At 47.9% G+C, this 13,130-nt stretch overlaps 1 protein-coding gene across 3 annotated transcripts in view; it reads left to right on the forward strand.

Moving 5' to 3' along the window:
* The first annotated feature begins 522 nt into the window (after positions 1-522).
* Positions 523-13,130, forward strand: part of RNF220 (ring finger protein 220) — a 226,576-nt gene continuing 213,968 nt past the window's right edge. For all 3 annotated transcript variants that reach the window (XM_050900694.1, XM_050900695.1, XM_050900696.1), the window contains exon 1: positions 523-1,167. In XM_050900694.1, coding sequence (XP_050756651.1) covers positions 543-1,167 — 625 coding nt within the window. In that variant the 5' untranslated portion in view covers positions 523-542. The remainder of the gene's footprint in view (positions 1,168-13,130) is intronic.

Consider the following 13,130-nt stretch of genomic DNA (forward strand, 5'->3'; position numbering starts at 1 on the left):
TATGTTGGTTCCACACGCACACTCCCCTGAGCAAATAGTAGTGTGCGTATGTGTGGGTTTTCTTAAGTTTATTGCAATCATATGTACATGCCTCTTTTGCCATATAAAATTCCAATTATAATTTGGAGTTACTATCTTAATTTTAGACCAAACCTTGTTTATTAGTGGGTTATTAAATCTGCACGTTATTATGTTTTGTTTGCCTTTCATTCATCTGCGCTGGATGATACCCTTTAACCTGGAGGGCCAGAGCTGATTCCACTAGTGTGTGAAGTTGTCTATTGATTTTCTTGAATGAGAACAGTGGCGCGTCTCCGGCCGGGGGGTTGTAACACATGTGGCCACCCTGCTGCTGGAGCGTCCCAGAGAGATGAGCGCAGAAACCTAACCGGTTGTGTTTTCTTTTTCTTTTCTTTTTCCTTGCAGCATTCGGAGGGTGATGATGCTCCAGTAATTTTCCCCACTCCATTCCCAGGCATCGCTTTGCTTTCCTTCCAGGGAAGATCGTTCCGCTTGTGATCCTGCTGAGGAAAGAGACTCCGATGGACTTACACCGGGCAGCGTTCAAGATGGAGAACTCACCCTATCTCCCCAACCCGCTGGCCTCCCCAGCACTGATGGTTCTCGCCTCCACCGCCGAAGCCAGCCGTGATGCTTCCATTCCCTGCCAGCAGCCGAGGCCTTTTGGGGTCCCCGTGTCAGCAGATAAGGACGTGCATATTCCCTTTACCAATGGCTCATATACTTTTGCCTCCATGTATCACCGGCAAGGTGGGGTGCCGGGAGCGTTTGCAAACCGTGACTTTCCTCCATCCTTGCTTCACCTACACCCCCAGTTTGCACCCCCCAACCTGGACTGTACCCCGATCAGTATGTTGAACCACAGTGGTGTTGGGGCTTTCCGCCCCTTTGCATCTACTGAAGACCGGGAGAGCTACCAGTCAGCCTTTACGCCGGCCAAGCGCCTGAAAAACTGCCATGACACTGACTCACCCCATCTGCGCTTCTCGGACGCCGATGGGAAGGAGTACGAGTTTGGCACGCAGCTCCCCTCCAGCTCCCCCGGCTCCCTCAAAGTTGATGATACGGGGAAGAAGATCTTTGCCGTTTCTGGCCTCATTTCTGACCGGGAGACCTCATCCAGTCCTGAAGACCGAAGTGACAGATGTAAGTACCTCCGTTGACTTGTTGGTTCTTCTTTAGTTGTGCCTTGTTGAGATACTCAACAGGTGATTGTCCTGCGGTGCTGTGGTCCTTGCTGAAGGCAGAGGAAAACCAGCCTTTCCTGCCTGCCAAGCTCAGCCACGCAGTATTGCCTTGTCTCTTCTAAACGGACATTGACAGATTTTAAGGTGAGGTGCTCTTGAAGGAAACTCGTCTTCCAGCACACAGCTGGAGAGACGATGTTGACCATGCAGAAAGCTGTCCGTGCCCCAGTGCAAGGCTATAGATGCTGGTACATATATGTGTGTAAACAGGGATGCAGCTGGAGTGTGTAGCCAGAAACTTTCCCAGAGCTTGCAGCAAACGTGTACCCCCTGCTTCTTCAGGTATTTCTTTCTGACCTTTTCTTCCTGCACACCGTTCTTCTAGCAAATGCAGCACCTTCAGGATTCGTGCCGCGGGTTAGGACAAAAGTACCTTTTCCTCTGGTTAACTTAAGAATATTTCTGGCCACCGAGCTCCCTCTTTGAGACATAAACCCGAATCCATTCTTACAATTCAATAAGCTGTTGCACCATGTGCTTTCTCTGAGTGTTTCCCCCCTTTGGTGCCTGTTGAAAGGTGATGTGCCCTTTCGCAGGTCGGTGGTTGGACTGAAGGAAACCAGTCCACGTGTTCATGCCTGTAACTCCCTGTTCCCCCATCACCTTGTCCCTGGTGGTGTTGCCCACGAAGAGGGGCAGAGCTGCCCTCCAGGAAGGGCAGGCTTCCAGCGTTGCTGAGCTGGGAGGTGACCCACGATGGGGAGTGGTCTGGGGGCAGCAGAGTGTGGTACCCCGAAGAAGAGCACTAACTTATGATTAGAGTTTTCCTGTAAACCCAGATGCGTAGACCAAGGAGTGAGTGGTTTGCTTTTCACATGGGCTCCTTTGTTCTGTTGAATTTTCTTCCTAGAAAACAATTTTGTTGTTGTTGTTGTTGTTGTTATTATTACTGTATTTTTTTTCAACAAAACCCTGCTGCTCCGCTCCTTTCAGACGTGATTTTTCTTCTCCCCTTTATGATGCCAAGGAGAGTAATAGAGACATTGTGGCTCTCTCTCCCCTGTCGGCGCTGCTTCCTCAGGCTGTCTCCTTGAATTAGGCACTGTGCTAACTTACCAGCGCTAAAAGGCATCTGCCTAAACCCAGCGTACCTTTTCAATAAAAGTCATCATAAAATCAACCTGCCTTGTAAATCCATCGCTCTTTGGTTTTGAAATATGCTGCAAGTGTGTCTTTTATGTCGGTGTTTGCGAGGGTAGGATGATTCCCACTGAAGGCAGAAGCCGTGTATTGCTTGCACTACGAATGTGATCTCTTATCTGTCTCCCCCCTCTCCTTCTGATCCACCCCGACTGTGCTACTTTTTGTGCTGTAAGCTCCTTTCATTGTTCAGCATCTCCTCTCCCTTCTTTTGGGCCCGTAGGGGAAGTGGCTGTAGGTAGGAGTGTGTATGGATGTGTATGTGTGTAAGCCGGTAATATAATTATCCTGGGGGGAGGCAGGTGAGATGGCAAGGCTTAGAGACATCTTTGTCGATGCTCTTTCCCTTATCGATATAACCTGGCTGTGGAAATGAAGCTTGCTCGAAAGAATACTCCGGGAGATAGCGGCGGAGGAGCGGGTCCGCTAGCTAAATGAATTTAGAACGCATCAGCTGCTATGGATCTTGCTAGCAAAATCCTGTCAGATACCCCATTTAAAGAAGTAAATCTGTTAAATGAATTAGACCACATGGAGCGCAGCTGCGGACAGACAGACGCATCCGCATCCACATCCACCGCCGTGCCTTGCCTTTCCCAACAGCGTGTGCCGAACGTGGGTCCTCTCCTTCCTGGGAGCAGACGGGGCTTTGCACAGGCGTGTGCGAGAGGCAGGCACGCTGACACCCGGCTCCCCACGCCGCCAGCACCGCGGCAGGGGACTTGCTGGGGAAAGGAAGCAGAATAAAAACTTTGCGGGCAGCTTGGAAAACTTGGGCAGAAGTGGAAGGTGTTTTGTCTTGTTGTTTTTCTTACCCGTATTGTTAAATTTCTTTAAGATGCTTTGCTGCATGGTAGAGCCGAGCAAATGCAACATCCCTGATATTTCATTGACATTAAAATTCTTCTGTAACTACCAGGACAGTGTACACTAAATATGTCTGTTGGCTCTGTATCATATTCCCATCACATATAGATACCGCACCATGGAAACTTCGCTCCATTAACACGGCGAGTTTATTTGGTGTGTGCATACGCACGTAGGGGTGTGTTTGCTGGAGGCCGAGAGAGCGAGTGGCGGAGCTTTTTAGAGGATCCTAATGATCTTTGATGTTGACCATTAGAAAAGAAAAACTTCCGCAGTGAGGAATTTGAGAGATCACAGTTTGCAGATACAATCGTGATCCTGTTTTGCAGTGACATTTGCATACGTATATTTGGAGTTTCTATATAGATGCATACTTTGGGGGGGTGGTTGTCTCTTATTATTGGCCCCTGAGAAGTTTTGTGGATTCCTTGTGTAATTGTTATATATAACCCTTTGTAAAAACTGCCTGCTTGTGCTCCTGAAGGGGAATCTGTTGCAGGTAGGTGGCTGTAGATTCTAGGCAAAAATGTAATAAGGCTTTTCTACAACAGCGAGTAAAAATTGTAAAATTTTCTTAGATCAGCAACACCTTTATGTGTCTAATGCGTGCTTTTCAGATTTGCAGTGCTCAATCCTTTAGTTGTATTTTTCAGATTCCTGAAAGGGTTTGTGTTACATGGAAGGTGAATTACTGTGGTTGCACTGCATATTCTTCTGTACCACTGCACAAGAGCCTTTTTTGAATAGCTCATTAAAATGTTTGTTTTACCCCATAGCTTAAATGGTGATTTTCTAAGAAACTTGCCTTTTTTTTTTTTTTTAAAGGAATTCAATGCACTGAGTTTTAATTTTCCTGAAAAATAGGTTTACGCTTGAAATACTTTGCAGCAAAATGAGAATCCAAAGTCAGGCATTTTCATCTCAAGGAGTGTTTGGAAGCTGCTCTATTTAGTCCTCTGCGTCATGGGAGCAAAGTCTCATCCTCTTTTCACCAGTGGAGGAAATTCTCAGAATTCAGTAAAATTATTTGGGATATGTGCTGATGTAACCCAGATTAGCACCTGGCCCCGTGAGATACGTATTTGTGCAGTAGAGATTGCTCAGTCTTTCGGGTGAACCTTTCCTTACTTTTAAAGCAGGGTGTTGCTTGCCAGCGGTACCCATGCCCGTGCATCCCACGAAGGGAGAGCATCTCCTTTGGGGTGCATCTGGGTGGGATCGTGCTCCTTGTTACTCAGCAAATTGGGCTGAGATGTCTGCGTTTGGCCAAGTTGTCTCTTGCTGTAAAATGCAGGTACTCAGGACATCCGGAGCGATGGAGCGTACAGGGAGCACGTAGAAAAGTGGAGCCTTTCCAGGGAGAAGCAGACATAACGTGTACTGGATGGGCCCATTCTCTTAGGTGCTTACTGAGAAAAATAATGCCATTTGTTAGACTTTAGGGGCTTCTTGTAAAGCATGTGTTAAAGACACTGGGAGATATATTTTATGGGTTTCCTTTAATAAGCACAATAAGCGCTTATTAATAATAAGTACAATAGTTGAGATTCCTAGAAGGAGTGGAGATAAATGGCATGTTCCTTTCTGCAAAAGAGATCTATAGCCCTGTTTTAAAATCAGGAAAAAATAAAAAAAAAGATCCCTGGTTTTATTCTTTGCTTCTAATAAAGTCTGTCCCAGTGGCCTCCTGTACCCAGTCACCATGGCATTGCTTTCCCACAAAGTGACAGGCAGAGGTCCTTGGCAAAGCGCTGGACCTTGTCAGAATGGACACCTCTGCCGTCCCTGTGCGGCTGCCCGCACCCCCAGCCTCCCTGGGACCGCAGAAGATGGTTTCCTGTTGCTGCTTGGTCTTCATCATGTGTTGTCTGTGACTTCTTGTGGAGCATAGCCTGATGTGTCAAGGTGACCTTCTACATCCTGGCCACTGGCTCTGCTAGCCTCAGTTTCCCTGCTACTGCTGGTGGCTCTTGCCCAGCTCCTGGTGTGCCCTGGGGATAAGCGATTGAGTTGGTGAGCACGCTGCAATCCTCCCTCATCTCTTGGGACTGGCGGGTAAAGTGGGAGTGGTTTTATTAACATTATTTTGATTATTATTTTTTACAATCATATTTAACCTTGGTTATCTGGACACAATCAGTTTGTCCTGCAACCAGTTTCTCCCCTGCAAGAGAGATTGTGCGCCATGTTAGTGAGCTCTTTGTTCCACTTTAGGGTTTTAAAGAACATCTCTAGCATGGAGTTAGTTTTCCTTTTGAAACAACTGGTTCGTTACTGATCAAATGTAAATCGCACTTCAGGTGGTGAACATCAGGGCTATGATGACCACAGCTTGAATTCCTGAATAACGTGGTGCTTTGGAATTCAGACTGAGGACTGTCTCTACAGTCACCCACCCGGTCAGACGTGTGTGTTGGGCTTTGTGTTTACGGGCTGGGACCTATGTGGAGAGCTGTGTGTGTACGTACGTACATGTGCTGGGGGGAAGAAGGTTTATCTTGTATTCTGTGGAAGAACAATGAGTTGGAGGGGGAATGCACACGTGCACACATCCACCGCTCATGACTCATCCTGCTGGGATGCACCACTTCCAATGCCAGTAAAATTTGGGGTCTAACGTGAAGTGATGCTTTGTTGCTAATAATAATCAGGTGTGACCATGGGAAATTGCAAGCTTAACATTGCTTATGAAATAATGAAATAAATCAAGTGGAACGTTTGCTTTCCGTCGTGCAGTGCCCTGCGTGATGTAGGAGGAGTGAAGGAGCAACAGTGGATTTTCTGAAGGGGTGGGCAGGCAGATGGACAGTAGCAGAGATGAGGGCTATGCATCCATCCCTGTCGCACCACCAAAAACACGCCGTCCTCATGGAGCTAGGTGTGCTGCATGGAGGGAGGTCTTGGAGTATGTAGCAATCGCCTCCTTTTTCTGCTTTTCTGGCAACAACCTTCCCGCTCCCCCTGCAAACTGTTGCCGAGAGTCCTTTCCATGCTGTTCGGCTTAATTGTCTTGTCGGGATAAAGAAATGTTTGAACAGTTAAAGTGGGGAAGGGCTGGATGGGAGCAGCCCCTGCCGGCTGCGGGGCCATCTGGCCTGCCTTGGATCTGCCGGTCTCCAGTTTATATTTCTCTTTCTGTTATTTGGGGCTATCTGGCGCACTCGGAATACCTAATCACCATGGTGAGAGGAGGGACGGGGCTGCCTCCCCCGCCGCACCCTCCGGCCTCCCCTTCCCATCAATTGTCATGCAGAGCCCGGCCGGGCGGCTGTTCTGCTCGCAGCCCTCATTTGCTGTCCTCGCCCAGCTCCCGGCAGAAGGATGGCTTTTAATTGATCGTTTGAGGGGGAGGGCTAGGGCTGTTCTCTCCTCCAAAACGTTTCCCCGCGCAGCCGCTGCCATCCGGCCAGCTTTCATGTCATCTCAGCCATGCCAGCGATGCCTCGTCCCCTTTCTCTTCCTTTTTGGACTCCCTGGGAGTTGGTGTCAGGGCTCGTAACCACCATCCTCGGAGCACCGAGCAACACCTAAATGTCGTATTTATCCATCTCCTGCTGGAGAGATGGGCATGGACGCAGTAAATATTTATGGCTCCTCTTTTGACCCGTGTGTCTGAATGCTGGCATGAGGGTATTTATTGTACAATTGCAGGGCAAACTCCCCATCTTGCTCGGTATTTCCCATCAAAACCACGGCCCCCAAACCACTGGCCAAACCTTGCTTTTCTAGAAGGATTTAATCACATTGAATCTTCAGTCCCATCGATCAGACTCGACTGCTGTCACAAAATTGCAGCAGGAGAAGTGAAGGCAGACTTGGTGGCTGCCGTGCTGGGTTGGGGACTGGGAATCCCTACCTTGGGCACGGCTCGGAGTCGCAGTTTCCCGATCCCTAATGGGGAAATAGCGATGCCTTGCTCACGGCGGCGTGTGCCGCTTTGATATCTTCTGACAGAAGACACTAGGCAAGGGCAAAGTATTAGTATTATTAATATAGTACAGTTAGTAGAATATTATGAACTATTATAAATCATTACTGCTAAACTACAGTTATTAAAGGAAATGACCAAAGTGCACTTTGCGAGCCAGGATCTCTGACAGTTAAAACATTGTTTTATTATTTTACTTGCTAACTTGCAAAATTCAAGAGTTAGCAACAGTTTCCTGGTTGATCAGTGGCGATTGTGTAAGGAACTGGGAGAAGCGAGGGGGAACGGGCGTACGTTTCAGGAGGGAGAGAATAAGCATTAGTGCCCCCGTGATCTTCTTCCCCCCCGCCCCGATAATTTGAAGGTCTGGAAGGAAAGAGACATACTCAGGCATGGGCCTAATCCTGCTCTGTAGGAGTGGAAGTATTCAAGACAACAAGGTCTTAGAGCTTCTGGAATTCCCCCATGGAAAAAATAAAAGTGAAGGTGTTTGTGAATTGTTGCTGGCTGTTATTTGTTTGATATCATTTAGACAAGTCCCATTAAATGCTAGCAGCAGATTCATTTTTTCCCCCTTTGTTTGCCTTCCAAGGAGCAGAACACAGACATAATTATATTTTACGTGAGACTGTAAGATTTCCTCTCATCTCTTTTTTCTGGCTAATATCTGCAGCTATAAAATAAATTCCATTTGTGCATACATGGTGTTAGACTGAGGTAAATAACTGTCATCTGAAATCTGTCTAACCTTAATCTGCATCAGGAGCACTATAGAGAACTGTACCCATTTGTATAATATTAAGCTTTATTTTTACTATGGATTTCTAATGCAAATTCATAGTGGGGGCAAAGTTGTTTTCTTTTAATACCATATTCCAAGAAAAGCAGCCATTGAAAGAAAATTGTGATGATTTTTATCCCGCAGTTCATGTCACTGGTGGTCTTCGATCATGTCAGTTTGCTTGATAGCCTATGAATTTTTCACCTCACTTCTTCAGGATGGAATAGCAGATTTGGGGACTTCTGAGGACATTTTTCAGCTATGCAAAGCAATTGAAATTCTTCAGGAATAATGGATTTCTATTTGGGAAATTTAATGTGGGATCGGATTCCTATACAGCATCCTCTGAAAAGGGCACGTGTATTTTTTTTGTAGATCTACACATATAATCTGTGTATGTATCTTTCTCCCCTTCTATGCAACCTCGCTGTTTGCCTGCTTGGCTCTGCTGGCCTGAGTGATCCCTGTGTGTATAAACTCGCAGGTTAGAGATGTTTGGGGCCGATTCATAGCCCTGAAATCAGTTTTCTTTACATGTTAGTGCTGAAGTATTTTCCGATTGCTGCTAGGGTGTTGGGTATTTGTTGGCCAGATTGGCAGTCCTTCTCTGGGACCTAGCCCTCAAGTCAATGAAAGCTCTGGCTGAAGAAGTACTGTGGGATTTGGTACTATCTGTGTCTGCCCTCTGCTTTGTCTTGTCTTTTTAAAACATGGATGGTGGTTGTGGTAAGCCAGGTGTTCTTTAGCCATCACTTTCTCCTCTCCTTCGACCATTTGCTGGCATCTTGAATTGCAGCAGTACCCTGAGCAACAGAAGAGGGGGAAAAGCAATGTTGGGAAGGAGTGAGGCAAAGAGAGATTTGTTGTCTTAAACGCAGATAACATGGGGAGGGAGTCCTGGTGACAGTGAAACTGCTTCTTGAGTTCAGGGGTGGGCCACTTCCATCATATTTTTCCTCACTTGGGACATTGTTTTTAATCAGTATTTTTTTAAAAACCTTCCTTTTTTGGTAACTTGAGGCTGAGATCTGCTTTCTCACTGAATTGCAGAACAAGAATGTGTTTTGTACTTTTTCTTGTGAATAGCGGGCTGTTCTGCAGTGGGAAAAGGAAGGCACTAAGTGTCTCTGGATACCCCTAAAAGGAAGAGCTGGAAACTGTGTCCTTGCTTTTTCCCAGTAACACTGATTCTTAGTAACTGGCTCTCGCCAGAGTAACAACGACAAATCTTTAATTTGGAAAGACCCAAGAGCTTTCACGCACGAGCTTTGTGCTGGTACAATCCTGCAGCCTTGCCTGTGCTTTGCAAATCTGCGATGCCGCAGCCCTGAGCAGGGTGAGGGCGGCAGGACGCGTCCAGCTGCAGATGCTGGGCTCGCTGGCGCGGCTGGTTTCCCGAGCGCGGGCTCGTTCCTTGGAAGGAAAGTGGAGCGCTTTGCAGCTCTTGTATGAAAACTAAAACAGAAAGCGCTGGGGCGTCAGTCGGCAGGCGAGCAGCGTGCCGCCAGGGTAAAGGCTCCCCGTGACAGCCTCACCAAATGCAATACGTTTTGTAAACAGAGCAAAAAGTAAAACTCGGGGGACTACCCTGACAGACCCACTTCTTTCTATTAGGATTTTTGGTACTTTGATTCAAATTAAGATCTTTTTAACTAAAAAGGACTCAACCTTTTCATCTGATTTTGATATTGTTTCCCTGCACTTTAGGAAACAACTTGCAAAGCCATTTAGTATGTGAAATTGTCTGTCCTGTAACATCCCTCGCTATAAGGAGGCATAGGATAATAATCCCTCATCGCAGAGGGCCTGCTTTGGCAGTTGTGCCGGGATGGGAAAAGACCTGGTACCAGACTACAGCTCTCCCTTCTCCTCCAACCTTGCTTCCAATATTGAAGATTTCTTTCAGAGTTTTCTGTCCCAGTCCTGTTTGGGGGGAGACTCCACAAAATTCCCTACCGGGGTCCCCCGTCCAAGCCCCGGCGCTGTGCCGGCGGCGATGCGAGGGTGTTTGTGAGCGGGTGGGGAGGAGGGCTCGTGGGGGCGAACGGCATCCTGGGTGCTGCACCTCGGGCTGGGTGAGTGCAAGCCTTATCAGGGTGGCCTGGCTGTGCCGCAGCAGAGCCACCCTGCACCCGGGCCAACCTTTGGCCCATGCAGGCTAGAGGGAACCTTGTCTCCTCGTTGCTGTTTGCAGCGTGGAGGATCCTGATGGCTGTGGATGGGTGGAGAGTGCCATCTTGGGTGCTGGGTATCAGCGCAGGTCAGAGGGATCCAGGCCAAACGCTGCAGCACCATCGAGGGGGCTGCAGAAGCTTGCTTCCTTCTCTTGTTTATTCTCCTCCTTGCAAACCAGTCGCACTTCCCATTACCAGTGCTATAGGTTGGAGGTGAGCCTCCAGCAAAGTCCTTAGCCAGGGTGACAGCTTTTCCCTCCTGAGCACTTGTCTTCAGCCTCCCCGAGGAGGCAGTTTGACTACTGGCCTTTTTTTTACTGGGGAGATGAAGGAGCAATCAGTGACCTGGGTAACCCTGTGCGGAGCACGAGCAGAGGAACTTAACGGTCACAATCAAAAAGTTGCCAGCCTGAGTGGATTCATACATCAGGAGGTGCCCCTCAGACAGGAGAAGGGGAGAATGAGCAGCTAAAGTCTTATAACGCTGCTGCTTCGTCCTCGGTTTTGCACTTTGCTCAGTGCACAGCCCTGTACAGGACTGCTGGCGTTGCTCCTGCGGTCTCTGCTCCCGGGGGCTGGTTCCCACCATCTGTGCTGCTCCTTCCTTTCTGCATATTTGGGTTCATGCACAAAAGTGTTGCTCTCAAAGAGTTGTTCTGGTTACAGAAGAGGCGTGGTGATCGGCAGCCTGCCTTCGCTCAAGATTTGGGGCTAACTTGTTCAGGGAAGCTGTGTTGAAGGCGCCTGGAGATTCAGTAGCGGGGGAAGCAGGGAGTCTGCAGACCAGAAATTTAATGTCAGCAAGAGGTCTTTGAGAGAGTGTGAAGTAGAAAAGTCCTACAAGTTATTTCTGTCTTAATTTGGCCAATGTGTTGTGTCCACTCCCGTGTTGGGTCCAGGACTGAAATAAGTATGATGATATTTGGATCAGGACTGGGATATACTGGAAAAACTAAGCTGTGAAAGTTTGCAGATCTCTGTCTCTATTAGCCAGAAGTAATGTTCCCACCATCTCATTATTTTCCCCTCTTAAAATGAAAACAACATGTTAACTGTGGAAACAGGGGAGGATTGTGTTAGAGCAAGACAGAGCTGGGTAGAGAGAACTTGAATTGGCCTCACTTGCATGTAACTGAGATGTTGTGGGTGTTGTAGCCTGCGGAAGCTGTGTATGGTGTGGTCCGGATCAGGCCCCAGGTTTACAGCACATTTCAAGGAAGAAGGGGCCTTAAACTAAAAAGAAAGCTTCAGCTTTGGTCATCTCTTCAGGAACACTGTAAGGACCCAAGCCTGCCCTTGAGCATGTGCATATCCCACCCAGGCGCCCGCCCCGGGGAGCGGGCACGCCTTGGCGAAGGCTGGGGAAGGTTACGATGTCAATGAGAAACAGCTGGGTCTGTGTTCTCCCAGATGTTGCCAGTTGTGTCTGGGTTGTTAGCTGCACCTGGGCAAAGAAGAAAAGGAAATCCCCGGGTGGTGTGATGGATTTTGCAGACCCTGGGAGGAGAAGGCAGTTAGACACCACTTGCTGACAGTCTCTCTGCTATGTACTCAGGTGGCTCACTGACGTTCGGGTGATCCAGGACCGAGTTTTTTTTGCAGCTAGGGAAACGTGACATCAACTCGTCACATACCGACTATTTTACTTTTGTTGCACATTTCTAGCTTAGCTGGTGTGGAGGTATTGAAGATGAAGGGCACGTTTATTGACAGAGCTGAGCATGCCTTCTCCTTGCAGCCATGCAGAGCAGGAAGAGGGAAGGGCTGCCTGGGCAAAGCCCTGAGCGTAGGTTGTGCTTCTGCTGTGGACTCTGTTGACCTTGGACAAGCAGAGTTGTTTCTCATCACCCGTCTTTAAAGCAGGGGTTACGATATTCTCGTAGCACAGCCGTATGCTGAGGGTGGTTGTGTTCCCGTTTCGGAGGTGCTCGGGTCCTAGGGCAGTGGTTATAACCGTGGTACCCGGATGGTTACACCAGGATTGAAAAGGCTGCGTGGGGGGAGGGATGGAGGCTTGTTTAATAAACATTATCATTGGGATTTTATTCTGAAGAAACAGTTGCCAGATATTTTTTTTTTTATGAACCTTGGATGAACAGCTGAAAGCAGTGGCTAGAGACAGAATGGTAGAGAAAGAACCAGGGGGAAAAATTTGGAGTAAGGTAGATAAAAGTGAGAGATAAAAGAAATAATGCAGGGAAGGATGAGTAATCGACATTCTTGGAGTCGAAGCGCAGGCTCTGGCTTCCTTCCTGAGCAGTAAAATAAAATTAAAAAAAAAAAAGTCTTTAGAACAACAAAACTCTGGACGCGCTGGTTTCCTTCCTGACAGGCCCAGCCTCGTGGTGTTTCGATGAGTCCTCATTGGCAACCAGGGCTGATCTAAAGGCCAAAGGCAGAAAGATTGGGGGGAAGGGAGAAGGATTTAACTCTTTGAGCTCTGCTGGAAAACCAGAGATCTTCTGCTTTGTGTGGGTTCCTTTTGCCATTGCTGGAGCATGAACAGTGTTCGTTGTGGCTCAGAGGTCTGAGAGGTGATCAGTACATCTATCCAGGTGCTTGGTCATAGTCAGATGTTATAAAACAAAAGTGAGTATTTTTAATCCTTGTGGAAAAAATTCCTTGGACTGTGCATGGTACGGCATGAAACAACAGTACTAGTCAGCAACACAGGAGTGGACTGGCAACTCCTGGTAGGAAGCCCTGACACGCTGCTGTTGCTGTCTCAGGGATGCTCATTTTACTTATAGCATCCAGTTTATAGTAAAATGCTGCTCCAGTGTCTTTCGTTAGCATGCTTCCCAGCTGGGAAGGAGCTGCTGGGTGCATAAGATCTCGTCATGCCCCAGAAGGCTCTGGGCAGCTTGCAAGGAGCCAGGAGCGCGGGAGGGGAGGCTCTGTGTGTACTAGACAGGTTGAATGGCTTGGGCAAAGCTTGTTTTGCAACTAACTCTCTGAGGCTCGCCGCTCTC

This window comes from Gymnogyps californianus, chromosome 8 (genome assembly GCF_018139145.2).
Source record: "Gymnogyps californianus isolate 813 chromosome 8, ASM1813914v2, whole genome shotgun sequence".
Taxonomy (NCBI): Eukaryota; Metazoa; Chordata; class Aves; order Accipitriformes; family Cathartidae; genus Gymnogyps; species Gymnogyps californianus.